Source organism: Myotis brandtii, unplaced genomic scaffold, assembly GCF_000412655.1.
Source record: "Myotis brandtii unplaced genomic scaffold, ASM41265v1 scaffold131, whole genome shotgun sequence".
Classification (NCBI taxonomy): domain Eukaryota; kingdom Metazoa; phylum Chordata; class Mammalia; order Chiroptera; family Vespertilionidae; genus Myotis; species Myotis brandtii.
The window spans coordinates 2347936-2375461 of NW_005354632.1; the positions used below are offsets into that span (position 1 = coordinate 2347936).

A 27526-nucleotide genomic window follows, 5' to 3' on the forward strand; every position below is an offset into this window, starting at 1 on the left:
TTCCCTTATCCTCAGATATTTAGGAACTATTTTAATTTTTTATTTTGAGGTAATTAAATATTTACAGGAAATTGCAAAAATAATACAGACCGGTTCTTTCCTTCAATGGTTACATCTTACATAACTATTGCATACTATCAACACCAGGAAATTGACATTGGTGTGTGTGTACTTTTGTGACATTTTATCACCTGTAGATTAATTTAACTACCACTGCAGTCAAGATTCACAGCTATTCCAACACCATGAACATCCCCCTAATGCTACCCATGTATAGTCTTAGAAACCTCCTATGTCCCCCCACCTTCCCTAAACCCTAGAAACCACTCATCTATTCTGCAGCAACCACTTATTTAACTATAATTTCATGATTTTAAAAAATATATATATTTTTATTGATCTCAGAGAGGAAGGGAGAGGAAGAGATAGAAACATCAAAGACGAGAGAGAATCATTGATTGGCCGCCTCCTGCACACCCCACACTGGGATTGAGCTCACAACCTAGGCCTGTGCCCTTGACTGGAATTGAACCCAGACCCTTCAGTCTTCAGGCTGATGCTCTATCCACTGAGCCAAACCAGTTAGGGCTATAATTTCATGGTTTTGAGAATGTTATATAATTGGAATAATAAAGTATGTCATTTTCTGAGATTATTTTTTCATTCAGCATGATGTTTTTGAGATACATTCAAGTTACTGCATTTATCAGTAATTCACTCCTTTTCATTACTAAGTAATATTCTACGGTATGGATATACCACTGTTTAACCATTTATTTCTTCTTTTTTTTTTTTAAATATATTTTATTGATTTTTTTACAGAGAGGAAGGGAGAGGGATAGAGAGTTAGAAACATCGATGAGAGAGAAACATCGATCAGCTGCCTCCTGCACACTCCCCACTGGGGATGTGCCCGCAACCAAGGTACATGCCGTTGACCGGAATCGAACCTGGGACCCTTCAGTCCGCAGGCCGACGCTCTATCCACTGAGCCAAAACGGTTAGGGCTAACCATTTATTTCTTAAAAGACATTTTGGTTTTCAGTTTAGCTATTATGAGTAGAACTTCTATGAACATTCATGTTCAGATTTATGTGTGGATGTAATTTTCATTTCTCTGGGAATGCAGTTGCTAGGTCATATGGTAAGTGTGTGTTTAGTTGGTTTTTTTTAAAGACATTGCCAATCTATTTTCTAGACAGTCTGTTCCATTTTACAGTCCCACCAGCAGTGTAAGAGAGATCTGCTTCCTCTACATCCTTGCCAGTATCTGGTATTGTTAGTATTTTTATATTATCTCTTCTAATAGATGTATAGAGATTCCTCATCATGGCATTTCCCCGATGGCTAGTGATATTTAACATATTTGTGTGTCATTGTTTGCCGTCCATATATCCTCATTATTAAAATGTCTATTGCCCGTTTTCTAATTGAATTGTTTTCGAATTGAATTGAGAATTCTTTATATATTACAGGTAATATATTCTTAAATGTTTTTTATATTTTAAATGTTTGGCAAAAAAAACCATGACATGTGAAAGTCAAATGAAATTCAGATTCAGTGTCCAGAAATAGAGTTTTATTGGAACACCACTCCACCCATTCAGATGTATGGTCTGCGGCAGTTTTTGCACCACAGCAGAGGAGAGTTGTGGAGACAGATCAGATGGCCTGCAAAGCTTTTTATAGAAAAAGTTTGCAGACCCTGAGGCAGCTCATTCAGCAGAGAGACATGTTCCTGCACACCAGCCCCTGCATACCAGCCCAGCAGTACTCAGTCCAAGCTCACGTGTAGCTTCCTACAAATGTTGGATGCTAGACATGTGGAGTTGCTCATAAATAGTTGAAATGAAAGTTTAATCTAAATACCAAGGTAAACTTGCTTTATCTAGAAAATGGTACAGAAATTGATTTTTGAAGAGGTAAAGTGACATGCTTAAAATTTTCTAGTTAGAAAGTGATAGAACTGAATCTAGAAGATACTAAATGTTAAGAGATATAAAATCTTTTTTTTATTTCTTGTAAGGAACAGGCTTGAGTCTTAAACTGAGTTACCTGAGTCTTTTGAAATGTTTTTTCCCTCTCCCTTTTAGCTGCATTCAAAGCTTAGAACAGACTTCCTCCACAAAACCCATCAAAGGAAGGAATGCTTCTTTTTAATTATTCTTGGTTAAATTTATTATTGTAGTAATATTTTTTAAAAAGGGAAAGGGGTGAGTTGATTCCTGTAGCTCTCTTCTCCAGTGTCATTAAATGACAGGGTTGCTTTTATGTATTTCCAGTGAGTCAGCCTTCCTTTCTCACATTTTTTTCATCTTTGGTCAGCTGTGCTATCACAGGGAGTGTCTCGAGGGCAAACTCCTAATTGAAAGTTTCTATGATGTCAAAGAGCTACTGGCAGGAATTTTAAATCCAGAAACAGTTGATTGTCTTGGTGATAAGAGTGAGGAATTACTTCGGGATTATACAGAGAACTGAAGTAAACAGATAATCTCACTTATCAGAGCAACCACTTCAGGGACTGTACTTTTCCTTACTCAGAGAGGCAAAAAAGCCTTTAAGGCAATGAAAGTTTTTGTATTTTTGTATAACATAATGCTGTCATTATGGTCATGCAGAATTATGTAGTGGGCACTCCGTAAAATATTGGTTGAAGTCATGCGCCCTTTATTGGAGGTTCCTCCAAGCCACCTCAAGTCCATTGATTGTGATGAGGTCATTGCAGTTGATCATCCAGTGGGAGTGTGGCCGAGAGAAGGTGATAGAGAAGCAGAAAGAGAACAGAACGGAGTGTATTGAAAGAGTTTGAGTTTTGGAGTCAGACAAGCAAGAGTTTGAATCTTGGTTGTCACCTACTGACTTTGTAACCTAATATAAATAACATATAATGTTTCAGGCTGTTTTTTTATTTAAGTATAGTTGGCCTGAATACATTCTCTGTTGGACCACTAACACACTCTACCAGAAAAGGAAAGATTGTTCATTCTTTAGACATTGATTTTTTTAAATAACTGAGATATAATTGACATATAACATTGTGTAAGTTTAAGATGTACAACATATTGATTTGATATAATTTATATTGCAGAGACATTGACTTTTAAATAACATTTTTAATTCAAGGCAAGGCAACCTTGATATCATTTTCATGAAGCAGTGATGGCTAACTTAGTATAATAACCTTTAACAACTTTGTATATGTGTGCCATTCTCAACTAGTTGCCACCATAATAACTTAAAATTAATATTAGTTTATTCATAGAAATTCATCAGCTAGTGTGACAAGTTGTCTCAGATTTCTCTATAATCAAAGGTGAGCTTTCTCTATCTCAGCCTTAGCCTTAGATAAAAATCAAAATTTGAAAAACAGGATTAGTGAATAAAATTTCACATTTTAAACTTTTATCATGTTGAAATATGAGATTAAAACCAATTTAGGGCTTTTTCGTTTCCTTATGTGGTGGTTGTTTTGAGATGGACCATGCTGAATTAATTGAATGGTTCTCGTATAATGAGTTTTGGAATAAAACCCACAGAGACTTGGCCATGTTAGAAGTACCATTGGTAATCTGATAGTAATATAGAAAATGTGTTACTATCAAGGCAACTCTTTGGTGTTAATTTGAGTGTTGGATCTAGGTCACAATTCATCTTCTGCATACCAAATACATCCTCTGAAGCTTGAAATAACAGGATCTATTCAGAGATTTTTTTTTTTTCTGTGAAATTGCTAAACATTTAGCATCGGGTAATTAGATAATTTTTAAAAAATTGGTTTAAAAAAATAAAATAAAAAATTGGTTTAACCTTTATATTTAATGGCATTAACATTTAATTGCTTGGGAGAGTTGCCTAAATTATTGATTTGATATATAGGAAAAGTATTTAGATTAATTTATTTGGTAAGAAATATAAATGACTGTTACTAAGTGTTTTAATTAACTCAAATATTTAGTTGTATGTAGAATAAAAGATTACTTTTTTAAAAATATATTTTATTGATTTTTTACAGAGAGGGAGAGGGACAGAGAGTCAGAAACATCGTTTAGCTGCCCCCTGCACACCCCCCACTGGGGATGCGCCCGCAACCAAGGTACATGCCCTTGACCGGAATCGAACCCAGGACCCTTCAGTCCCCAGGCCGATGCTCTATCCACTGAGCCAAACTGATCAGGGCTAAAAGATTACTTTTTTTGCCCTGGACAATGTAACTCAATGGTTAGAGTGTCTGCCTGGGCACTGAAGGTTCAATTCCCCAGTCAAGGGCCCCAGACAGGGCATATGCGGGAAGGCAACCAATCAATGTGCCTCTTTCACATATTTTTCTCTCTTCCTCCTTCCCTTCCTCCCTTCCACTCTCTCTTAAAAAAATCAGTGGAAAAAATATCCTCAGGTGAGGATAAATGATTCCCCCACCCCCTCCAAAAAAAGAGTGCTTTTTCTCTTGCCAGTTTAAGTAATACATGTATATGTTGGTAAATGATCTGTTTAATTACAAGTGATGTTTGCAGATGGTTTTCTTTTTATTGTTTAAATGCAAGTATTAAATAGAATGAAAATCATTTGGTATCATATTAAAATCTTTGATTTGCACTTTAAAAAATTTTTTTAGAAGATTTTATAACCTGTGTATCTGGTTATTAGAATGATTTTGTATAGACTACTGCAACTATCATATATTTACATATTTTATACCAAGAAAGTTTTTTACTGTAAAGTTTATTGAGCTTGTTCTTCCCACGTATAGTGACAGGATTAGTGGGCGTAGCTATTTCAGCACTGAATTAGTTGTATTGTGTCAGAAATACTATAGTTGGCTGGATAAAATCTATACAGTACATACCACAATGTGCTTGAAGGTGGGTCAGGACAATACCTGATATTTAATCCTAAAGAATTCTTGCTAGATATATTTTCCAACTAGTAAATAAAAGATGCCATTCTATTTTGGATTTGCCAATCCATGACAGTCCCTTAAAATTAAAAATACATCTTTTAATTATGAAAATAATATATGTTTTTGTAGAAAGTTGGAAAATACATGTAAGTAAAAAAGAAGAAAGCTAGACATTTATGATCCTACCAGCCTAGATAACTACCATTAACACTTTGGTATATATTTCTCCAGATATTTTTCTGTGTTGTATATATACAAAATACCTATAGATAAGTCAGAATTTTTCCTCTCTTTAGGTACTTCGCTTCTCTCAAAAACATGCTTGTCTTCTCTTCTAGTTTGGACTTAGTCTAAATGTCATCTCCCAAAGAGAGCTTCCCCAGCATCTAGAGCAGTGATGGTGAACCTTTTGAGCTCGGCGTGTCAGCATTTTGAAAAACCCTAACTTAACTCTGGTGCCGTGTCACATATAGAAATTTTTTGATATTTGCAACCATAGTAAAACAAAGACATATTTTTGATATTTATTTTATATATTTAAATGCCATTTAACAAAGAAAAATCAACCAAAAAAAATGAGTTCGCGTGTCACCTCCGACACCCGTGTCATAGGTTCGCCATCACTGATCTAGAGTAACCTACTGATAACTTCCTTTTTCTTGTACAACTAGATTGTATGATCCAAGAGAGTAGGGATCATGTGTTTCTTAGTTAATACCACATTCCTAGTGCCCAGAAGTGTCCTCGGTACATAATAGGTACTAAATAAATAAATGCTTGAATGATGAATGTTTAATATTATAAAAATGGGATAAGATTTATACATATGTAGCTGCTCTGGAAAGAGTAGATTGCTTACAATTTAGAGGAAAGGTGGAAAATTAAATAATAGCACTGAATGTGGTAAGTACTGTGATGCGAAGTATAGTAATAGGAAACATACAGTAGGAGTTACTAAGAGAAGGCTTTCTGGAAGAGTGACAATGTAAGCATTTTGTAACCTTGTAATTTGTCAGTTCTTTTCATCTGTAATATAATTTACAATGGCTGGGTAGTATTTTATCATATGTAAGTACCAGAGTTTAATCAGTATCTTATTAATAGACAATTGGGGGATTTCCTAAATAATATGCTAATTAGACTGGACATCCTTCCGGATGACCTTCTGGATGAAGCCGGGGCTGCAAGGGAAGCCCAGGTCCCGGGTGCCAGAGGGAAGCCTGTGCTGGCCGCTGGGGGAAGGAAGGCCTACTCTTGCACGAATTTCATGCATCGGGCCTCTAGTACTCTCACAGATGTCTTTATGTGTCTTCAGTTATTTTCTTAGGTAATTTTTACTTGGCAGTGGAATTTTTGGGTCTGAAAATTAGAAATATTTTCAAGGCTTTTGGCACATATTAATTTTGGAGAGTACCAAATTGCCCTTCATCAAAGTTGTACTAGTTTATACTTTCAGCAACAGTACATGAGAATGCAAAAAAAAAAAAAAGTTTTTGCCAATTTTGTAGGCAAAATGGTGTCTTACAGCTTAATTTGCCTTTGTTTGATTCACCTATATGTATCATAGTAATGTGTAACTGATAGCAAAATACGACGAGCTCCAATGTAGATTTTACAGTGGTTACCGTACTGCATAGCATATGTGAAATCAATAACTTCTCTATTTCCTTTTGTTTTTTGATTGCAGGTTATATTAAGTTATATGCTGACCTTTGCATTATCTACTCTTTAGCATAATCCTCAAACCAGAATATTATTGTATTTTAAGATTTTTGTCTCATTTTATAAACATGTAAGCTGTAATAATGACAAATTCATAGAAACTAAGAATAGGTTACTTAATCTGATATAAAGTACCTTAAGAAGTTTGTATGTTGACACTAGACCTAGCAACTGACTTCTTTTTAATTATTATGGCCAGAGACACCAGATGAAAATGGTAAAACCCAGAGAGCTGATGATTTTGTTTTGAAGAAAATAAAGAAGAAAAAGAAAAAGAAACACCGAGAAGACATGCGAGGAAGACGCCTTAAAATGTACAATAAGGAAGTACAGACTGTCTGTGCTGGCCTGACGCGCATCAGTAAGGAAGTCCTCACCCAAGGACAAGCAAATAGCACTTCGGGAGTTAACAAGGAGTCCTTCAGGTATCTGAAAGATGAACAGCTGTGCCGATTAAATTTGGGCATGCACGAGTATCGGGTACCCCAGGGAGTACAAACACCTTTCATGACCCACCAGGAGCATTCTATTCGTAGAAATTTCTTAAAAACAGGTACTAAGTTTAGCAACTTTATTCATGAGGAACACCAGTCCAATGGCGGTGCTCTGATCCTTCATGCGTACATGGATGAACTCTCATTTTTGTCTCCAATGGAGATGGAGAGATTTTCTGAGGAGTTTCTTGCTTTGACATTCAGTGAAAATGAGAAAAATGCTGCTTACTATGCTTTAGCAATAGTGCATGGGGCGGCTGCTTATCTCCCGGACTTCTTGGACTATTTTGCTTTCAATTTCCCCAACACTCCAGTGAAAATGGAAATTCTGGGCAAGAAAGATATCGAAACAACCACCATTTCAAATTTCCACACTCAGGTAAGGCGAACTCATTGTTACATTATTTAGTAAGTACAGTTACAGTACATGCCAACCCTCATTTTGTTGCTCAGCACATACCAGCACACTTAAAACTCATGGTGGTAAATGTGGTTCAAATTGTTTATTTCTCTAATTGAAAAATCTTGATTGCTGAAGTTCTTTGGGATGTGGCATATGACTTGCTTGGTCTAAGAAATGCTTTATACATAAACGGTTACACATGATTACACGTCTTCATGGAAAACCAGCTTGAAAACTAATGCATTCTTTTGCAGATTAGGCAATGTTAGCATGGGCGGTGTGATTTAGAACTGGTAGCCTCAAGGTAACTCTAGTAAACTTCATCTTTTGTGTCATCATAAAACATCCGAGGGCATTGACCTATTTATTTGCCAGGTTTTTGCTTTTCTTTCAGTAACTTGTTGGCAGTCTGTCCCAGAAACATCCCTTCTCTATGTGACTTGGAAGTGTCACTAGGAAGACCGCCATAGCTGCCGCTCCTTCTGCCTACGCACTGCTGTGGGTGAAGACATTTTCTGAAGCCTTGCTTGGGCAGCCAGGCTTAAGTCAGCAGGGAAACTCTCTTTCCTATCCAGTGGTTTTAAACGAAACATTTTTTTTTTTTCACTGAAGTTATCTTAGGGCATAAACTGCAGTTGATAATATGTTCTAGATTTGCAGATTTTTCTTGCTTTTCTCATAAGGATTGTGAACGTGGATGGTCAGCTGTAAGTTTGTGGTATAGATACAAATTCTACACACGTTTCATGGAGAATGTGACACTCTTAGAGAGTTATAATGATATAACCTGTTTTTTTCAGGTTATCTGATAATTTGCTGCCATTCTTAAGAGGTGTGGTTTTTTTGTAGGTAAATAGACTCTTGTGTCATAAGACTCTCGGCTGTCTGCACTAGAGTGGTTTCAAGCCACTTAGATATGAAATCTCTAACTTGAATCTTTTTAGTGCTTCTTACCATCCTTGCCTCCAATGAGGGGAGTATCCAGTTTAGATTTGTGAGCTTCACAGTTTCTCTAATTGAAGTTCTCTCTGCAGTAGAGAGAGCAGGAGCAGCCAATCTGGAGAGGTCGCAAGATGGGGCTGCCCAAGATGTTGGAACACGATGTGCAATAAAGGGCTTCGTCTTGGATTTTGGCCTTGTTACCACAATCAGGTACCGAAGTGCTGACTTTTGTAGTAGATTTTGTTTTTTCTTTTTCCTTTTTTTTTTTTAAAGGAGTGAGTATAGCCCCTTGAAAGTTAAGGAATCCTATTTTTATCAATATTGCAGAAGGGACTGAAAATAGTTCTCCTAATGTAATCCATAGTCCCCATAAGTCCCTATTTAACAAAGATCTTGCTGAGAGCAGAATTAATACGCTCTTTCACTTTTTTAGTTTAGAAAGCTGCAGCAAATTTTCTCTTTTGATTGATAGACCAGCAAGCATATCTGATAAGCCAGAAACTTGGGGCGGTGGGGAGTTTTGGTTTTGTGATGATGACTTTTTAATATTAGTTAGTTTTAGTGGATCAAGATATTTAGAGCCGATATCTCTAAATATTCCCTGCTGATTTTTGTCTTCCAATTGATTTTTTTCAATGGAGCTGAAATTTCAATGACTGTACCAACAACTTACCTTGAGATTTACTTTCATATTTATAAAGTAACCACTTTCTAAGAACATATCAGATTATTTAAAAATTTGATGTCATTAAATACTTTAACCACATGAGAATATTGAGGACTATTGAGTAATTGTCAAGCTCTGGTGATCCTTGGTGAGGGAACTTCATTTTATTTATGAATATTGAGTCATTGAGGAGAAGGATGAGGTGGGTGTGGAAGTTGGTATAGCCTAAGAAACTTTAGATTTGCAGCGGTGGAATCATTGGCAGATGTTGGGATGGAAACTAACACAGTAGTTCAGATTTATTTAGCACTTCATGATTTATAGAAATGCTTTCACATTCATATCTGAATATTTTAAACACAACTCATGTGGTAGGTAAACAATTTTATGTCTGTTTTCCATCAAAGAAACTGAGGGTTGGGGATGTTTATTGTTATCCAAGGTTATGTAGCTAGTACGTAGAAGTCAGGGAGCAAACTGCAAACTTAGGCCACTTGTGCATCATTTTATCACACTCCTTCCTTCCCTCAGCCATTGGACAAGAGACTAGTGCTTTCATTTGTCTAACACTGTAGTCAGTGAAATGAAAATATCTCAGTTTAACACAATATTCAGAGGCTATTCTAATATTTTTAACAAATACCTTTAGATTGTTGGGAATTAAGTGAATACCTTAAGTATTTTGGACTTCTGTGTTTTGTGAAGTCTTATCAAGTTCTATTGAGCCAAAAATAAAGTGAATTTTTTATTACCTTAGAGACACAATTATTAGAGGTTATAATTTAAATATGTAGCCATAATAATTATTCATGAGTATATTTTAAGATACTTTGCTCAGCAAATGTTTATTGAGAACCTATCACAAACTGCACATTCTGTTCTTAAAAGGACTAATTGATGAGCTCAGTTTAGTGGAGAAGATGAATAAACCAGCGGTTATAATGCAGTTTGACAAGCAAGAGCATAGAGGTATGCATAGGGAAAGCAGTTGTAAGAGAGGGAGCACAGTTTGTGGTGTTACCTAACTTGGGCTCGAGGTGATTAGAAAAGGCCTTTTAAAGCACGTAATAATGCTTGAGTGGAGTACTTAGCTTAAGAAGGGCATTAAAAGAATACTACCTATGCAAACACACAGATACTAAAGAATGTAGCACTTTCAGGAAGCTGGGAATAGCTTAATATAGCAAGAATACATGCTGACTTAAGGGGTGGTGAGAGTTGAGACCAGAGAGACAGACAAAATCAAGATTGTGAAGAGCTTTATATATGCTAAAAAAAAATTAGTGTTTTTTTTCTTAGAGGTAATGGGGAATCATTGGTGAATTTTAAGAGGGGTGTGCTATCAAGTTATGGTTGCAAAGATTACACAGTAGTGGGAGAATGAGATTGGAAGCAAGAAGATTGGTTAGGTTACTGTGGTAACCAGGCAAATAATTCATGTCCAAACTGATATTGATGCCAGAGGGGAAGAAATGAAATTTGAGCAGTAATTAGAAGATGGGATTATTTGCACTTGGTGAGGGAGAAGTATAAGTAGAGTCTTAAGATGTGATTTTGACTATGGGCTGATGGTGGTGCTGGTCACAAAGTCAATACAGGGTTGACAAAGCTGTTTTGGGGGTGGAAGGTATTGATGAGTTCTGTTTGAGGTTTTTTGTGTTGGAGGTACCTGTGAAGACTATGGTTAGATATGTCTACTAGGTAGTTAAATATGTGGATCTATGACTGGGAGACATGTCTAGGCTGGAGATGCAGAAGTTGAATCCATTAGCCTATAGGTGATCAGGGACAGCATTAGAATGGAAGAGAGAAAGTGGAGAATGGAATCCTGTGCTGTACCCACGTGTGGAACGGGAAGAGAGAAAGACAAAGAGGTAGAAGGAAGTTAGATGACAAGTTTTCTAGCTTTTATGAATGATGGAATGATTAAATGTCATATCCATATGAGGAATGAAGTAAGGTTGGGAAAATGTTAGGTTGCTCAATTGGGAATTAAATTGGAAACATTATCAAGACTAATGCTTTGCAAACCATAGCCATCTTAATATTGTAAGTTATGCTTTTTTTTTTAAAGAAATTTGCTATTGAAAGTGTGCTCAATATATGAATTTGGCATCAACAGAGAGCTTGCTAGAAATGCAGACTTTCAGACCCCTAACCAGGTCTTCTGAATCTTAATCTACATTTTAACAAGATACCCAGGTAGTTCACATGCACACTAGAGTTTGAGAAACACTACTGTAGAACTCACCTCCACTAGCCAGAGGAAGTAAAATATAATTTGTTTGGGGCAAGAAAACCTGTAGCTTCTGTTATTTTTATATTTTTAAACTATTATAGTCGTAAAGCTAGGATGCACATATAGGTGGTTCTTTTTTCTTTGAATATTCTATAAAACTTAAATATTCTAACACCAAAGGAGGTAAGTTCATGATAAATATCGATTGAAGCGCCAAGCTGATCCTCAAATTTGATAACTTAACTCTCAGCAGTTGATGCAAGGATAACTGTATAAAGTTTGAGTTCTTGATTTAAAGGGCTACAATTCTGTAGAATTATTCAAGTCTAATTAGTTTTAAATAGTCATTAGCTAAATAACTGTTTTGACCAAAGCATTCAAGTGTTTGTGGAATCTTTTGGTCAGTTAATGGAGAAAAATTAGAAATGTATTCCCCCAACCCCCCAAAAAAAGAATACACACACACACACACACACACACACACACACACACACACGCACGCGTGCGTGTGTGTATTTTTAGGAATAATATAATTTATTATTTTTGCTTAGATCAGTGGTTCTCAAACTTTCCTAATGCCGCGACCCTTTAATACAGTTCCTCATGTTGTGGTGACCCCCAACCATAAAATTATTTTCATTGCTGCTTCATAACTGTAATTTGACTACTGTTATGAATCGTAATGTAAATATCTGATATGCAGGATGTATTTTCATTGTTACAAATTGAACATAATTAAAGCATAGTGATTTGTGTGTGTGTGTGTGTTTTCCTATGGTCTTAGGCGACCCCTGTGAAAGGGTTGTTCGACCCCCAAAGGGGTCGCAACCCACAGGTTGAGAACCGCTGGCTTAGATAATTATATTGTGCAACTATCAGCACTAGAAAAACATTTTTAATGGTTTTAAACCTTGAAGTGTTCTGCAGTAAGTATGCAATACTTGGCTCCCCTCCTTATAAAAATCCTGTGGCCTCGATAAACTGATTAGCAGTTCAGATATCCTTCTAGTCACCTTATGGACTAACAGGATTTCCGAGTGGGTGGGGTCATTTCCAAGCCTTTGTTTCATAGGTGAGGAAGATCGCATTTTGTTCGTGACTTTTTCCAAGGGTAAGGAGTGGCAGTTCTTCAAAGAGGAATTGTTTTATAGTCTGCATTTCTAACAAACTCCCAGATGACGCTGATGTTGCTGGTCCACAAACCAATAAGGCTGTAGGTCTTAAATTCTGTTCGTGAATTACAAACAAGTAACAAAAACACTAAAAATATAGTGAAGTTAAATGGGGAGTTGTTTTAAATATCACCATCTGCGACTATTTTCACCTTATAGCAACTAAGTAATTGAAGCATATGTATGGTGAAAAAAGTGTGTATATGTATATGATGGGGGGAGAGGGAATTAATTTAAAAAGTGTATCTACCATAATGGGATTTTTTTCTCTTTACCTGGCAAATGTGTATTTTAAGTTCTGCTTTAAAAAAAGATTTCTGTAAAACTTACATAATATTGAAGTCTTTTATTGAGGGTCATAGCTCTTTAATTTTATTTAGAAGTTCTTATAAAATGTTGCTTTTATTACTATAACGTGGTAATGTTTACTGTTCCGGAAAAAAATCAACAAATGTTATTTCTTCATTTATTGTGTGTTGTGGCAGGGCCCACAATGGGCTTAAGGGGCCATGTTTGATGAAAAGAGTTCACATTTTGTAGTGAATAGAAGAGTGCTTTGGAGCTTGATGGTAATGGAGAAACTCTTAAGGGCTACACATCAGTGTGTTAGAGAAAAGGAAAACGTACTTTAAGAAGTTTTATATAATAAAACAGCATAAAAATTGTATGTTTGGTTCTTTTTTCTGTCACTCTAAGTATAGCTTATATTCTTTTGACTCATACTACTGTGTTACTATATGTTTTAAACCGGGAATGCCTTTTTATTCACAGGCCACAAGGTTAGGAAGATTGCTGGCTAGCTTTTTCCTCTCTGTTTTTTAAACTGTCAGCTTAAATAGGTTTCTTCATGAAACATGAGTTCTGTTGAATAATTATTCTCCCTAACTCCACAACAGGGCTTTCCACATAGTGTATTTCTAGGTTAGTGTTAAGTTTTGTTTTGAATAATTTATTTTTTAGAGCAATTTTAGGTTCATAGCAAAATTGAGGGGAAGGTACAGACCTCTTTCCCAAATACTTGCAGCCCCTACCTATGCATAGCCTTCCCCATTACCTACATCCCCCACCAGAGTGGTACATGCCTTACAATTGATAAGCCTGTGCTGACACATCATAATCACCTGAAGTCCATCGTTTACACTAGAATTCACTCTTGGTGTACATTCTGTGGGTTTTGACTCACATGTACCTATTAGGTAACATACAGAGTAGACTCACTGCCCTAAAAATCGTCTGTGCTCTGCCTATTCATCCTTTCCCCCACCCCCACCCCTGCCAATCACTGATCTTTTCACTGCCTCCATAGTTTTGCCTTTTCCAGAATGTCATATAAGGATGGGGCAAAAGTAGGCTTACAGTTGTGAGTATTTGAAACAGAGTTTATTGTGTTATTATATTATTTTCTGTATGAATAATTATAAACTTTTGCTCCACCCTGAAGTATGTAGTCTTTTCAAATTGGCTTCTTTCACTTAATAAATGCATTTTAAGGTTCCTCCATGTCTTTCCATGGCGTGATAGCTCATTGCTTTTTAGCACTGAGTCATATTCCATATATGGATGTATCACAGTGTATCCATTTACTTACTAAAGACATCTTAGTTGCTTCCAGGTTTTTGGCAGTTATGAATGAAGCTTATATCTTCTGAGTTTTTGTTTTGTTTTGTTTTGTTTTAAAATATATTTTATTGATTTTTTTTTTTACAGAGAGGAAGGGAGAGAGATAGAGAGTTAGAAACATCGATCAGCTGCCTCCTACACATCTCCCACTGGGGATGTGCCCGCAACCCAGGTACATGCCCTTGACCGGAATCGAACCTGGGACCTTTCAGTCCGCAGGCCGACGCTCTATCCACTGAGCCAAACCGGTTTCGGCTATCTTCTGAGTTTTTAAATGACTTACTAAAAGGTGTATGTAGCCCTGGCTGGTGTGGCTCAGTTGGTTGAGCATCGTCCCACGCACTGAGAGGTCGCTGGTTCGATGCCTGGGTTGAGGTTTCATCCCCAGTAGGGACCATGCAGGAGGCAACTGATCGATGTTTCTCCCTCTCTTTCTCTCTCTCAAATCAGTAAAGAGAAACATATCTTCAGGTGAGGGTTAAAAAGCAAACAAACAGGGATGTATGTATTGAGAGCACAATTGAGCATGTTAACTCTCCCAGCAATTGGTACAGGATAACTTTTAAAGTTGAGTGTCTAAGCTAAAGGACTACATATATATTGACAGCAGTATGTATAGTATTCACACATACTTGTTTAAGCTTTTATGGCTATTATATTAAATTTTTTGAATGCATGCAAAGCTAGTTACTATTTTCTTAGAGGTATTTTCTTCCTTGATATCACAATCTTCCCCTCCCCACTTCACCTTCAGATTTTACTAAAGGCTAACTTTCCCCTGCTTGGCATTATGTTCCATGTTCCCATGGCAGCTTTAGTGTTTTTCTGTTCTTTGGTCTCTACTTGCCTTCTTCCAATCATCCTAACACTTGATCTAATCTTCCTTCACGGCAGTATACACACTTTGGGAGGTGGTAGAACTCAACTTGTTCTTTGCTTTTGAGTGCGATTTCCAGCCAAAGCTTCTCAAACTTGCCAGATCCTAAGAATAATCTGGGGTTGTTCATTTCAGATACATATTAGAATCTCAGGTTCTTGTCTTGGAAATTCTGGTTATCTTAATTGTTCTGTTTTGGGAGTGCTCTAGTTAGAGACTTTTTTTCTTAGTCCAGAGCAGGAGATAATAATCCAGATGTTATCTGTGCAAGAGACTATTGCCTCCCTCAGTACAGAGTATACGAGATACAAGTTGCAGGCTAAACCACTATAAATCACAGATAGTGGCCAGAACAAAATAAAAGTTTCTTGAATAGTAAGTCCAAAGGTGTTCCATGAGGCCATCCAGGATTCTGCTTTCCTTCTGCCATTCCCTTAGGTGTTGTCATATGCATGGTTGAATGAACCTGGCCCTCCAAAGAGAGAAAGAGGAAGTGGAGAGCAGGCTGCTTACTTATTAAGACATGTTCTGGAAATTGCATATGTAACTTATGCTAGCATTTCATTGGCCAGAACCTCGTCACAGGACACGCTTAGTTGCCAAGGAGCCTAGTTGAGCTGTATGCCCAGGAAGTTCTGTTACTAAAATCCAGAATGGTAGGTAAGAACGGTAGATCAGATACTAGGGGATAATTCGTAATATTCTTGTTTGGCATCAGTGCCACATAGGTGGTAGCTGTTGACTTTCTGGTAATAAATGCCGTCCATCTTCTAAGCTTTGCTGTTAATTATTTAAATGCAGATCAAACATTAGCATTTAAACATTTTTACTCATGTGATAGACACTCTAATCAGCTTTACTACTACCACTACTTTTTTTTTTTAAACCAGAGTTTAATAGCTGATTACTTCATTTCTAGCCTCAGCAAACATAAATTTAACAACTCCCCCATTTCAGGTTTACTTTCTCTTTTTAAATAGGAAAGGATACTTTATGTCACCTATTAATTATCTTAGGTATTTGCATTTTAAGTTGTCTTCAAGTTCAGTGCTGTTGAATTAAATGGTATTTAAATTAGGAAAACTTGGAGTACTATCATCTAAAAATATTAATTAAGATTAAAAATGTGTTGAGTTGCATAATCTCAAAGCTAGCAGACCAAGTAAATTGAAAATTACTATAGGCAGTGTACTTCAGGATTGGTATTGAGTTACGTGAACTTTAAATTGTGATAAGTCTTTAGAATTTTCTCTCATAAGATGCCATCATCATGTATAGTTTGAAAGTCTTTTTAGGTAGAGAAATGTCTGGTAATTGGGAATGGGAGAGACTGATATTTCTAGAACTGATGTTGAAAATTAACTCTGCTTTAATCATTTTGGGGTGCTTGGCTGAGAAAGGTTAGACCAATGCTTAGAAAAGCTGTTTTACTTCCCCTTCCTCCCTTTATTCCTACATCCCATGACCGTTCTCTTTCCCAGTCTGCCTCCCCTGGCTTTTTATAGCATGATGATCATACAAACGAATGGAAGGAAGGTAACTCGTGCAAATATACGCAAGGTAATTCTGGCCTGGGCTGTTGCTGCTTAAAGATCACCTAGTCCTAGGGTGATCTTGGGGGAAAGATTTATAAGGAATTAAAAAATAAATGTTTGCTATTTGAGAACAAGATCTAAGACCTTTTTTTTCTGTGTGTATGTGTATGCATGACAGTGATGTTAAATTGTCTATGAAAAAAAATGGTTGGTTCTGAAAATGCTGCTAAAGAACTAATAGTAAAGAATTGTATAAGAAATACTAGATGGTCATTTATGCTTTCTATTAAGGCAAAATAGGTGACGTTTAAAGAGGATATTCCAAGTACGACAGATGCAAGAGAAAAATCATTGGCGTAAGTTGGATAGAGAAAAAGATGAGCCTGCCTAGGGTGGAGGATCTTATATGGAAGATTGGGTTGGTTAACAATCAGCCTGCTATTTGGCCTGATGTGAAGGCTCTCAAGGTAGAGAGTACAGAATGAATACAGAGCATTAATCTGACCATGGTTGCCCTGCCAACTTTATTGTTTATTTACTAATTTTCCTAAATAAAGATCACTTTGAAGTGTTTACAGAGTTCAAAATTATTATTCTCAGAGAAGTTTAAGTCTATCGTAATGTCTTCAATATTTCCTTGAGATGTTGGGACCATAGACTAACTTGCACCTTGCAATTTCGGGTGTGGCACTTATATCAATGTATTTGTCAGTGTGTGTGGGTGCTTTTCTGTAACGGTTGACTTTGTCCAAGGTACTGACCTTTGAGTTCTTAGTATGAAGAAGAAATAGCAACATTGGAAACAATGCCCTATTCTAATTCTTTAAATATATTATAGAGTACCTTCAGGCCCTTCTTCCCCTCTTTGGTTTTATCTCAGGTCAACAGGACGTACTGCTGTGGCACCTACCGAGCAGGTCCTATGCGGCAGATAAGTCTTGTTGGAGCAGTAGATGAAGAAGTTGGTGATTATTTCCCAGAGTTCCTTGATATGTTAGAAGAATCACCATTTCTGAAGGTGAGTGTTAATTCATATTATTAAAGTTTGGATCATTACGTAAGTGGATACTTTTCATTTAAAAGTATTAAGCTAATCTTGTCTGTTAAAATGAAATTTTACCCAATGTTTTGAATAGAAATGTTTAAAAAACGGTTGCTATAAAATATTTAACTTCAGTATTCTTTTGTATATAGAAATTACTATCTAATACATTTATTTCTTCATATACATACACAAAGTAAGCTTCCCAGAGTTTTCTTTTAGGTGGGGTGGCTACTTAAAGACTATCTATTTTGTAAATAGTCTAAAAATTTTTTATGTGACTAATTCATCTGACTTCTAGATGACTTTGCCCTGGGGTACACTTTCCAGCCTCCGACTCCAGTGTCGGTCCCAGAGTGATGATGGGCCCATCATGTGGGTAAGGCCAGGAGAGCAGATGATCCCTACAGCAGATATGCCAAAGTCACCCTTCAAAAGACGACGGTAAACAATCACTTTTCTCAAATAAGCAAAAGCACTTGTTTTAGTTGACAGCTTATAAAAATGATTGAGACTTGAACACAGTTTGAACATCATTTGTCTAGATGATTCGAAGAGCTATCTTAAGTAAGTCCCTAGCGGTCAGTCCCTTCGTCCGGTCCACTCATCTCACAGTCATCAGAGTGAGGCCTCCTCTCTTTGTTTGTTTTTTGTTCTTTTGTGAATCCTCACCTTACTATATGGATGGGAATATAAATTTTTCCCCATAGCCTCTACTCACATTCTTAACTTTGTTGATCTGATTGGATAGATACGTGTCATTTTAATTTACTTTCCTTTGAGTGGTTTGTACTTCTTTTGTGATTCCCTTTTAATTTCCTTTACCCGTATTTCTATTGGGGTATATTCACTTGTAAATTTTCCCTATACATTATGACTATTCACTTTTTTTTATGTTGTGAGTTTTTCTTTTAGTTTCAGATTTCTTTATGTTTCAGGTCGCCCCTTAGGAAATTTTTGTTTATATATTGTCAAGTCTATATCCTTTCCTCTGAGGTTTCTCTCATAGTGGCAAGCTTTCAAGGCCTACTCTCATTCAATGTTAGAAAATATTCACCTAGAATGTTGTGAGAGTTACAGGTATTTTGAGAGTCAAAAATGACTCAGAGTAAAGCCACATGTAGCCTTGAACTTTGAATTTTATTTTCTGTTACTAGACAACTAAATTTTATATATTCAAACACTACATTTGAGCCCAAGACATAGTTTCTATATTATCATGACATACCAAGAGAGAAAGGTAATCACATTAAACATTACAATAGAGTGTGTTTCTTAAATACTAATGATAAAAGTCATTGAACCCTCTCAGCCCTCCTCTTATTTGAAATTTGGTGTCTTAGTCAACTTTTTTGCCTAATTACTATTAATACTTTCGTCCTTCCCTTTACTTCACAACCAAATCAACTCCAGATCAATGAATGAAATAAAAAATCTCCAGTACCTACCTCGGACCAGTGAACCCCGGGAAGTCCTCTTTGAAGATAGGACAAGAGCGCATGCTGATCATGTGGGTCAGGGGTTTGACTGGCAGAGTACTGCCGCTGTTGGGGTTTTGAAAGCTGTACAGTTTGGTGAATGGTAAGTTAATGGAACTCAACTGCAAAGTTGGTTAATGTTGTCTAAGAAAATGTAGACTCAATTTAAAAGGTTGGGGACCATTTTTTTTTTTAAATTGTAAAACACACATAACAAAATTAGAAGTAAAATCTGAACCATTTTTATGTGTACAGTTCAGTAGTGTTAGGTATATGGGCATTGTTGTGAAAGAGATCTCCAGAACTTTTCCATCTTGCAGAACTGAAACTCTATACCCACCAGCAATAGCTCCCTCTTCTCCTCTCCCCCAGCTCCTGCTAACCATCATTCTACTTTCTGTTTCTGTGAATTTGGCTACTTTAAATGTCTCATATCAGTGGGATCATACTGTAGCTGTCTTTTGTGAGTTTCTTTTATTTAGCATAATATCCTCCAGGGTCATCCATATTGAACCAGATGTCAATTTCCTTCCTTTTGAAGGCTGAATAACATTCCATTATATGTATATGCCACAGTTTGTTCAAACGTTCAGCTATCAGTGGATATACTTGGGTTGCTTCCACCGTTTGGCTGCTCTGAACAAATATCCTATGTCTCTGCTTTCAGTCTTTTGCGTACACCTAGAGGTGGAATTGCTGCATCGTGTGGTAATTCTATTTTTAATTTTTGTAGAAACCACCATCCTGTGTTTCATAATGGTTGCACCCTTTTACATTTATTTGGGGGCACCGTTTTAACAAAGCTCAGAACATAGAATTCAGCTCATTTAAAAACTTCTTTTTACTTTTTCATATTTACGTCAGGGCCTTCAATATTATTATAGAGATTGATCTGAGTATTTCAAATGAAAGATTACTCAGTTTTTTCCCCCTTTCAATACTTTGAAAACTGGAAGGTGTGATCTTTGTGTGGTTGATGATGATATCACAGGGTGGCATTGAGATGGTGGGTAAAGTTGTGAAAGGATTACAAATGCAACCAGGTTAGACTAAAACTTTGCTTCTAGTCACTGTTGTTTTAGTTTTGTAACAACTAATCTAATTTTCTTATTTTAAAACAGCTTTTTTAGTGTTTTGTTTATTGTTCAAGTTGATTAAAGGAGCAAATGTATACTTTGTCCTTGGGAGCTATATACCTATTTCTGTGCTAGTAGCAGCATTTCCAGGAACAGGAGCACTGAAATGTGTCCTTATTTCCATTATGAGATGATTGTTCCTAAAACTTCATTGTGTCCATCTTAGGAGTGACCAACCTCGCATAACCAAAGATGTGATTTGTTTTCATGCTGAGGATTTCACTGATGTTGTACAGAGACTTCAGTTAGACCTTCACGAACCTCCAGTTTCCCAGGTAATAACGCCTGCGTTTTTATTACCCTTTGAGTGAGATATTGGAGAGAAGTATCTTTACCCATTTTATTTTGCATTTTATCTTACAGTTAGATACATGGGGTAGTGAATTTTATTACTATTTAAGGCTGTGTGTGGAGGGTGTCAAAAATCATTGAAACAGAGCTTCCCAAACAGAATGTTTGAGAATCTCTTTAACTTGGGATGCCAGTTCTGGCCCTTTGCAGCCTCAGCTGCTAACCCCATTGCACTGGGTGCCTCACCTGCAAAAGGATGAAAGACTGAGGGAGCGGATAAATGTTGCCCTCCTGTGTGGCAAAGAGTATTGATTTTTAGCTGCACTTTGAAATACTAACTTAAATGGTTCCTTAGGCCCATGCTGACTTTAGCCAGTCCTTTGTTGCTAGAGAGGTAGTAAAACATGAGGAAGAAGGTTTGTCAGAAATTACAGGAAATTAAAAGCTGTTATTTAGTATTGCTTAGCTTTCATTTGGCCCCTCTGTTTTCCTGTGCTAATAATATTTTATTTGACTAAGTTATTATGCATTTTACTTTAAAGTCTCATGCAACTCTTTCCTTCTCTTTAGTGTGTGCAGTGGGTGGATGAAGCCAAACTAAACCAAATGAGGCGGGAAGGCATTCGTTATGCTAGAATTCAGCTGTGCGACAATGATATCTACTTCATCCCCAGAAATGTCATTCATCAGTTCAAAACGGTGTCCGCAGTGTGCAGCCTCGCCTGGCATATCAGGCTCAAACAGTACCACCCTGTTGTGGACGCCACTCAGAACACAGAAAGCAGCTCTAACATGGACCGCGATGTAACTGGAAAGCGAGAATTAGAAGTTGACTCCCAGTGTGTGAGGATAAAAACGGAACCTGAAGAAACATGCGCAGAGATGCAGCTTTTCACAACCGCTTCATCTTCCGTCCCACCTTCATCAGAACTGAATCTGCAGCAAGACCAGATGACACAGCCTGTCCCGGTGTTAAAGGTGGGAAGTAGACTGGACTCCGAGCAGCAACACAAGCTACAGGAACATTCAAGCACTCCTGTGTGATATGTACATATCCAAACACATTTTTTAACTTTTTTAAATTTTGATGTGAAGTTATAGTTTTATAACTGGCTTAAGTTAAGTTTTATTGGAGAAATCTTGCCTATAATTCTATAAAAAGAGAAATGACATTCCACAAATGTCAAGCATATCTTTTTTACACAGATTATGCAAAGTTAAGAGTTGTATCTTATCCCGTTAGTACAGTACGTAATAGTGGGTCTGCTGCTACTTTCCGTTTCAAGGTGTGAGGTAATAATTCAATCTCTTCTTCAAATCAAAATAACTCTCTGGAATAACAGATTCTTTTTTGGTAAATTATTCACCTCCCTTAATTTTGTCTTGTCTCTTGCCATAGTTGCTGTTTTTATGGTAGAAGATCAGATTTATGGTTTAGTACTCTGTCTTTATGGCACAGATTCAGTTTCTACAGTAAAACGGTATAGGTTGCAGGAAAGAGTTCCTGTATCTTGTTCAAAAGCAAGTAAGTTATTTAGTTCCAACCGTAAAGAACAGGTAGTTCTAAGGAAAATTCAGTGGCTCTCTGGTTTAACAGAAGAGAAAGCAAGCACTTTCTGATCCAAACTGTCTTCTTTGTGTCTGTTATTTAAAGCCCAGTGGATATTTCAATTAAAAATATCTAAAGATGTATAGTCCTTGCTCATTCATTATCCATGGTTCATATACAAGGTAACTATGGAAAATATTTTGGGTAAAAGAGATAACGTTGACTTGATACTCTACTGTTCTGCTTCCTGGCATCCTCACATTTTGTGTGGATACTTTTGCTTATCAAACTGAGGGAATGAGAGCAATCTTTCTGATGAGGCTGCCATATTCTGTGCATGACATTTAGGAAAATCTTTTTGTCTCCTGGCACCAACCTCTTCACGATAAAGACCTACTGTTGAGATCCTTCAATTCAGTTTTAACAGTGAATACCAGAGCTTATTTGCTATGACTCTGTGTAGCCACTTTCCAATAAAGAATATGGCACCCGACTTCATCCTAGAGTTTCAGGTAGCCCCGTGCTTGGTGCCTGAGTATTTAAATTTTTTTTACACAGGCACAGTTCATACAGCTAGTGTAGTCTTTCTATTATTTTAGAACGTTAATGTGATACACATTTTACTTTCTCTTAGTTAATAATATTATAGGCCTTTTGTTTATTAAAGGAAGAGTACTCCCCACACCTAAGACCAGATTCTTATATCTACCTGGTTATAGTGCAATTTGGAGATTTTTTTTCCTGGAGGGTGAGATTTGGAATATTTACATTAACATAGGCAAAAAAGATGCTGCTTTATTATGTCTGTCACCATGAAAACTTAGCTGCATCTTTTGAAATATCAAATATGAATTTTCTCTAAAATATTCTGAAATAGGTTAAATCTTATATAAATATTACTTTGTGCAATATTGTTGTGTAGTTAAATGCATATTAGCAAAGTATAGAGGTCACTGTGTAAACCGATAGAAAAGTAACCATCAGCAAATACTGCAGTGATTAGTTAGAATCTGTATTATTCCTTATATATATGTATATGTATGTATTCTCTGTTAAAAAGGATAAAGACAAATAGAGAAACATTTCAATGTAAACCATTTATGAATTGGAAGTGATGTTGGTTTTCGTTATCTCTGTAAATAAGGTAATTAGAATGGTATGAAAAGTAATGTGATTATTGCAGGGGTGTTTTTAAATCTTGGGTATAAATTCTAGGGTAAATTCTAGTTTATCAAGACTAGTTTTTAAGGGACCTGCCTTTAAGGGTGTTTTTTGTTATCGGGGGGTGGGGTTAATCACAACGTATGTGGGTTTGGGTTCTTTCTTGTTTCTGTTTTTCTGTCCAGAAGAATTTCATAGAGCTTTACGAGGCTGTGCAAAGTAAAATTCTTCTCAGGCAACATTTGTTTTTTAAAATAATCATGAAGAACAAGGTTGCTAAAGCAAAAACTTTCATTTTTATTTTCCTTCCTTGTCTTCCAAGCTCCGATTTCCCCATCTCCCACTTGCCATCCAGCAGGTGCCACCTGTCATCTGAGCTGGTCATTGCTAATACACAAGGAGTCTGTCTCCTGACAGCCAGCACTGTGTTTCATCACTCAGGAACCAGCGGATCTGCAAAGACCTACAATCAAAAGCAAATCCCCACTTTCCTTTGACACATTCTACCCTCACCTCCAATATTAACACATTAAAAGAGTATAAAAATGTTTAAAATCATGTACTAATAAATTCATTGTATGTTAGAATTGCAATAGGATGGAGAGAGAAACATTTAGCTAGTAATGTATCTGGAAACTGAATGTCCTATGTGAGTGAGTATTAGATTTTAATAGCATGCTTTAAAGACTGAGCAATATAAAAGCCCAAGTTTTGAGTTTCTTACTGCTTTCCAAGCTGTATCCTAGTTTAGTGATACAAATGATTGCAACTTTTCTAACTCATTCAATTATTTGGTTTGGTGGAGTGAGGCATGGAGCAAACGGGCGTCTTCTGATTTGTAAAGTATTGATGGCAGTGAAGTTGTAACTGAAATTTAAGCTGATCTTCCTTTTTGGTATCTTATCCGTTGTGCCAACGCTTTGAGGTTACTTGCAGAATGTGGCTATAAGCTTTAGTATTTTATGGAGCAGCGGTCGCCAACCTTTCGGACCTCACAGACCATCAGTGGTCCACGGACCACCAGGTTGGTGACCGCTATTGTGGAGCACATATTTTTAAATGTGCTTATGGAAAGGACCCAATATGTGAGTATTTCTAATGTCGTAACTAGAACGATTTTATGGTGTTCATGAATAAGGATAAAAGTCTTCCCCCTGCCCCAGAAGTCATTCTATAATTACACCAAGATATGCTAGGAGTAGGGTTAGGATTCAAAGAGGTATTCCAAATTCATAAAGCAATAATAATAAAAACCTACATGAGTTTCCCCCTTCAGAATTTTAACTCTTTAAGAAGGAATTCCTAGGCTTACTTGTGCGTTTATTAATTTGCTTATTCAGCACTTAACAATTTGTTTCATTGGTACTTCATTATTTTTAAAGACTTTTGAAAGGTGCCCTTCCCCCTTAGAGACAGTTGGAATATCAGATGATTCATATTACAAGCTCTTGTAGTAGGAAAAAGGAGCTTATTTAATAAAATTCTTTAAACGTTAGGAAAAGATGTCTTGCATCAGTCTTAAGAGGCATAAAGTTCACACTTTTGCTTATTGCCTTCCCCTCTATAAATATTGTCTAGAATGAAAGCTAATTTAGGAACAAGACTCCAAAATTCAAGAAAACCCTTAGTGAATATATTCTTGATCATTAATATTAGCCCATAATATATTTTCATCTGTATTTGCCATTAAAAATTGGTGTTTATGCCTTCAGGATAATTGACTTGGTGTCTTTCTAATGAATCTGTTTTGTCATTGCTACAGGTTTTTAAAAAAGAACCTTTCACTAGTATTTCTGCTAAGTTTTATTTAAAACAACAGGTTGTAGCTGTATTTATTGGTCATGCAGTAAGTAGAGGAAATGTACAAGAGGTGTTTTGCTTTAGCATAGGAGGGACCTATCCCCATGCTAAAGTTTGTTGCTTTAAAAGCAAGTATCTCTCCATAAATATTATGGCCTTCCATTTTCTTCATACATTTTTTAGGATCCACTTGTGCATGTAGTTGAGACCACTGTCTCTTAATATAGCACTTTTCAATTCTCGCTAAAGAAATACTTATGTACTACTTCTATCACATGTTGTAAATTTTCATGTAATGGTGTTTTTTTGTGACTAAACTCCATTTTGATTGGCAGCTAAGACTTTTTTTCCTGTGGCTTTAATTTATCTAAGGTCTTTGCATATAGATGAAATGTATAATTTGCCTGGCGGACTATTTGCGTTGTGTGGCCTTAGTTTGTTTATTGACATTAACAAGTGTTTTAAAAAGGTTTTTAATGAATAGTCTTAAACCTAAATTTGTGTGAATAATCTTTTAGCACAGTGCTTTTTTGTAGCTGTCTAAGTGTGTTAACTTGTTAAGCTATTTCTTTGTAAAATAGGACAATGGAATGCATAGAGGTTTTTTTTTTTTCCTGTAAAGTATTTTTTTAATAAACAAAGTCTGATTTGTCCTTTACTGATGTTTCATGATGAAATGAATAGCATGTGTGAATTCTTAGCTACCAGGAACCTGTTTTTAAAGTATTTAATCCCCTTCATCCGTGTCCTCTATTACTTCCTAATAATTTAGAAAAGGTCATAGGTGTCTGGGGAAAAGCCCATCCATATTGAGATACAACTAGTTTTGTGGAAGAAGAAAAACCATGCTTGACATTGAGGCAGTTATGTCTCCTGCTGCTTCAGCTAGTTTATATCTACTTATGAGGACAATCTTAAATCTTCATGCTGCTGCTGTCATTATTTTTGAAAGTGCATGCATGCAGTGTTAAGGTGGTGTGTAGAGTTTTGCAAACAGATGTCATTGATGTATTAAGTGACAACCCAGTGGATTTTTTCCCTCTGTTTTTATTTGTGTGAACTTTTTAGTTGAGGGACCCATCCTAAGCACTGAGAGCCTTTGGCTCTGATTAGTAAAGGAAAAGAAAGGGAACTCATGTGTTTTGAGTAACTGCGGTGGGCCAGACAATATGAGGGAATCTCACTCTAATCCTCACAGCCTTTTCCGTGGGAAAGTAACAAAACAATCTCCATAATACAGGTGAGACAGCAGGCTTGCTAGGTTGACAAATTGAGGAAGATTCATTGGTGGAGCAGGGCTCTGAAGGCAGTTCTGGGTTCAAAGCCATGTTGGCACAGTGGCAGCCTTAGGAATCACTGAAGTGTAGATACTTCTGAAAGATGATTTGCTACATACTGACCCTCCCAAATGTGATCCACCTGCCAGGGACTCCTCCTCCCTAATGTGATCCACCTGCCAGGGACGACTCCTCCAACGTGACCTGCCTGATTCAGTTCTTCGACAAACTCCCCAAAAGCCTTTATCCAGTGCTAAGCAATGAAGTAGAAATGTTTGCTACTAACGTAATTTTTGTCTCAAATACTTAGATACACACAAAAAATGACTTTCTCATTTGTCACTTTATCCAGTGTTTCTTTTTTAACTTGGCCATTTGTCTTTGAGACCCAACAGATTTGTAATGTTTACTATAGCCTAGAAGGGAAAAGCTGTCAAGAAAAGCAGAAGCAGAAAGGAAACCCCTGCCAACAGGGCGATGTAAAAAGAAGCCTGGTGAGGTCATTCCCCTTCTCTCTGTGGGAGGCACCTCTCCCTTCTCACCCCCTGTTGCTCATGGATAAGATGGGGTTAGCTCCACCTTCCATGGGTGATTGGAAATGTCTGTAAAGCACTCAGAACCGCACGTCTCAGGCCTTCTGAAGTGGCAGCTCGTCTAACCAACGTGCTGAGCGTTAGCTGCCCGATGCCACAGGCTGGGCGAGCCAGGACACCGCTGCCACGGAGGTGAGGCGGGGTCCGTGTTTCTCTAATGACGCCAACCAAGCACAAAGCAAACCACAGCTCCACGGAGGAGGGAGCGGCTGAAAGCCTTAATCCTTAAATCTTCACGTCAGGGAGCAGCAGCTGCGCCTGTGTCCTGCCTCGGCCAGCCTCGAATTCTTACCCTGGAGACGGTCCTGCAGGGCCCCCCGCCCCCTAATTTGGGGAAGCGCCCGGTGCCCCGCAGGCCTCGCCTCTGCACCCCTCCCGAGCACCCCAGGGAAGTCACAGCTGCAGCTTGCCAGCCCCGCGCCCAGCACAGCGCAAACCCAGGCGGTTCATCAGCAAAGATCGCGAACAGGTGCGCCAGGCCCGTGCGGGGCGTGGGGCCACCGCCCACGGGGAAGACCGACCATAAAGGACGAACCACCGAGAAACGAGCGGGGATCCATTCGACTGTCGACAGCGATCTGCTCGGGAGCGAACCCGCGACAGTCACTGCTGGGGAGGCAGCCGGGGGAGG

At 37.3% G+C, this 27526-nt stretch overlaps 1 protein-coding gene across 1 annotated transcript; it reads left to right on the forward strand.

Annotated features, from left to right (window-relative positions):
• Positions 1-6621: 6621 nt before the first annotated feature.
• RSBN1 (round spermatid basic protein 1) lies at positions 6622-24939 on the forward strand. Its single transcript, XM_005860098.2, has 7 exons — positions 6622-7492; positions 17449-17586; positions 17912-18054; positions 19024-19191; positions 20391-20499; positions 21086-21562; positions 23548-24939. The coding sequence occupies exons 1-6, from the start codon at positions 6911-6913 to the stop codon at positions 21557-21559; spliced, it is 1614 nt and encodes a 537-aa protein (XP_005860160.2). The 5' UTR covers positions 6622-6910; the 3' UTR covers positions 21560-21562; positions 23548-24939.
• The last annotated feature ends 2587 nt before the right edge of the window (positions 24940-27526 follow it).

Coding starts and splice junctions, on each gene's coding strand:
- RSBN1 (XM_005860098.2), top strand. CDS start 6,911: ATGCGAGGAAGACGCCTTAAAATGTACAATAAGGAAGTACAGACTGTC. Junction 17,587..17,911: donor AAGAATCACCATTTCTGAAG/GTGAGTGTTAAT, acceptor TCTGACTTCTAG/ATGACTTTGCCCTGGGGTAC. Junction 20,500..21,085: donor ACGAACCTCCAGTTTCCCAG/GTAATAACGCCT, acceptor CCTTCTCTTTAG/TGTGTGCAGTGGGTGGATGA.